This window comes from Aptenodytes forsteri, unplaced genomic scaffold (assembly GCF_000699145.1).
Source record: "Aptenodytes forsteri isolate BGI_AS27 unplaced genomic scaffold, ASM69914v1 Scaffold261, whole genome shotgun sequence".
NCBI classification, from domain to species: Eukaryota; Metazoa; Chordata; class Aves; order Sphenisciformes; family Spheniscidae; genus Aptenodytes; species Aptenodytes forsteri.
Window position 1 is genome coordinate 74,484 of NW_008795583.1, and position 358 is coordinate 74,841.

Consider the following 358-nt stretch of genomic DNA (forward strand, 5'->3'; position numbering starts at 1 on the left):
CCCCATCCCCCTGCACCCCAAACTGCCCCTCTCCTAGCCGGCACCCCAGGGTGCTCACCTGGGTGACATACTCGGGGGTGATGGGGAGGAAGTAGACCTTGTCCGCCAGCCCCTTGGAAGTCTGCACCGTGGCAATGTTGGGGTTGATCAGCACCGTCTGGATGTTCTCCTCCTTCAGCGCTTTGATGGCCTTACGGGGAGCAGAAGGGTCATGGCTGGTGACCCTGGGCCTGCACCCCCTGGTAACCCCCACCACCCCCTGTGCTCCCAGGGTGGGCACTCACCTGTGACCCCGAGTAGTCGAACTCGCCCGCCTGCCCAATGGAGAGGCCACCAGAGCCCAGGATCAGCACCTCGC

The 358-nt window shown here is 64.5% G+C and overlaps 1 protein-coding gene across 1 annotated transcript in view; it reads right to left on the reverse strand.

The window, feature by feature from the left end:
* The window catches only part of CAD (carbamoyl-phosphate synthetase 2, aspartate transcarbamylase, and dihydroorotase), a 24,227-nt gene that overhangs the window by 12,048 nt on the left and 11,821 nt on the right, over positions 1–358 (reverse strand). The window contains exons 8-9 of the mRNA XM_009282314.1: positions 285–353; positions 59–190 (exon numbers count right to left, since the gene is read on the reverse strand). Coding sequence (XP_009280589.1) covers positions 59–190; positions 285–353 — 201 coding nt within the window. The remainder of the gene's footprint in view (positions 1–58; positions 191–284; positions 354–358) is intronic.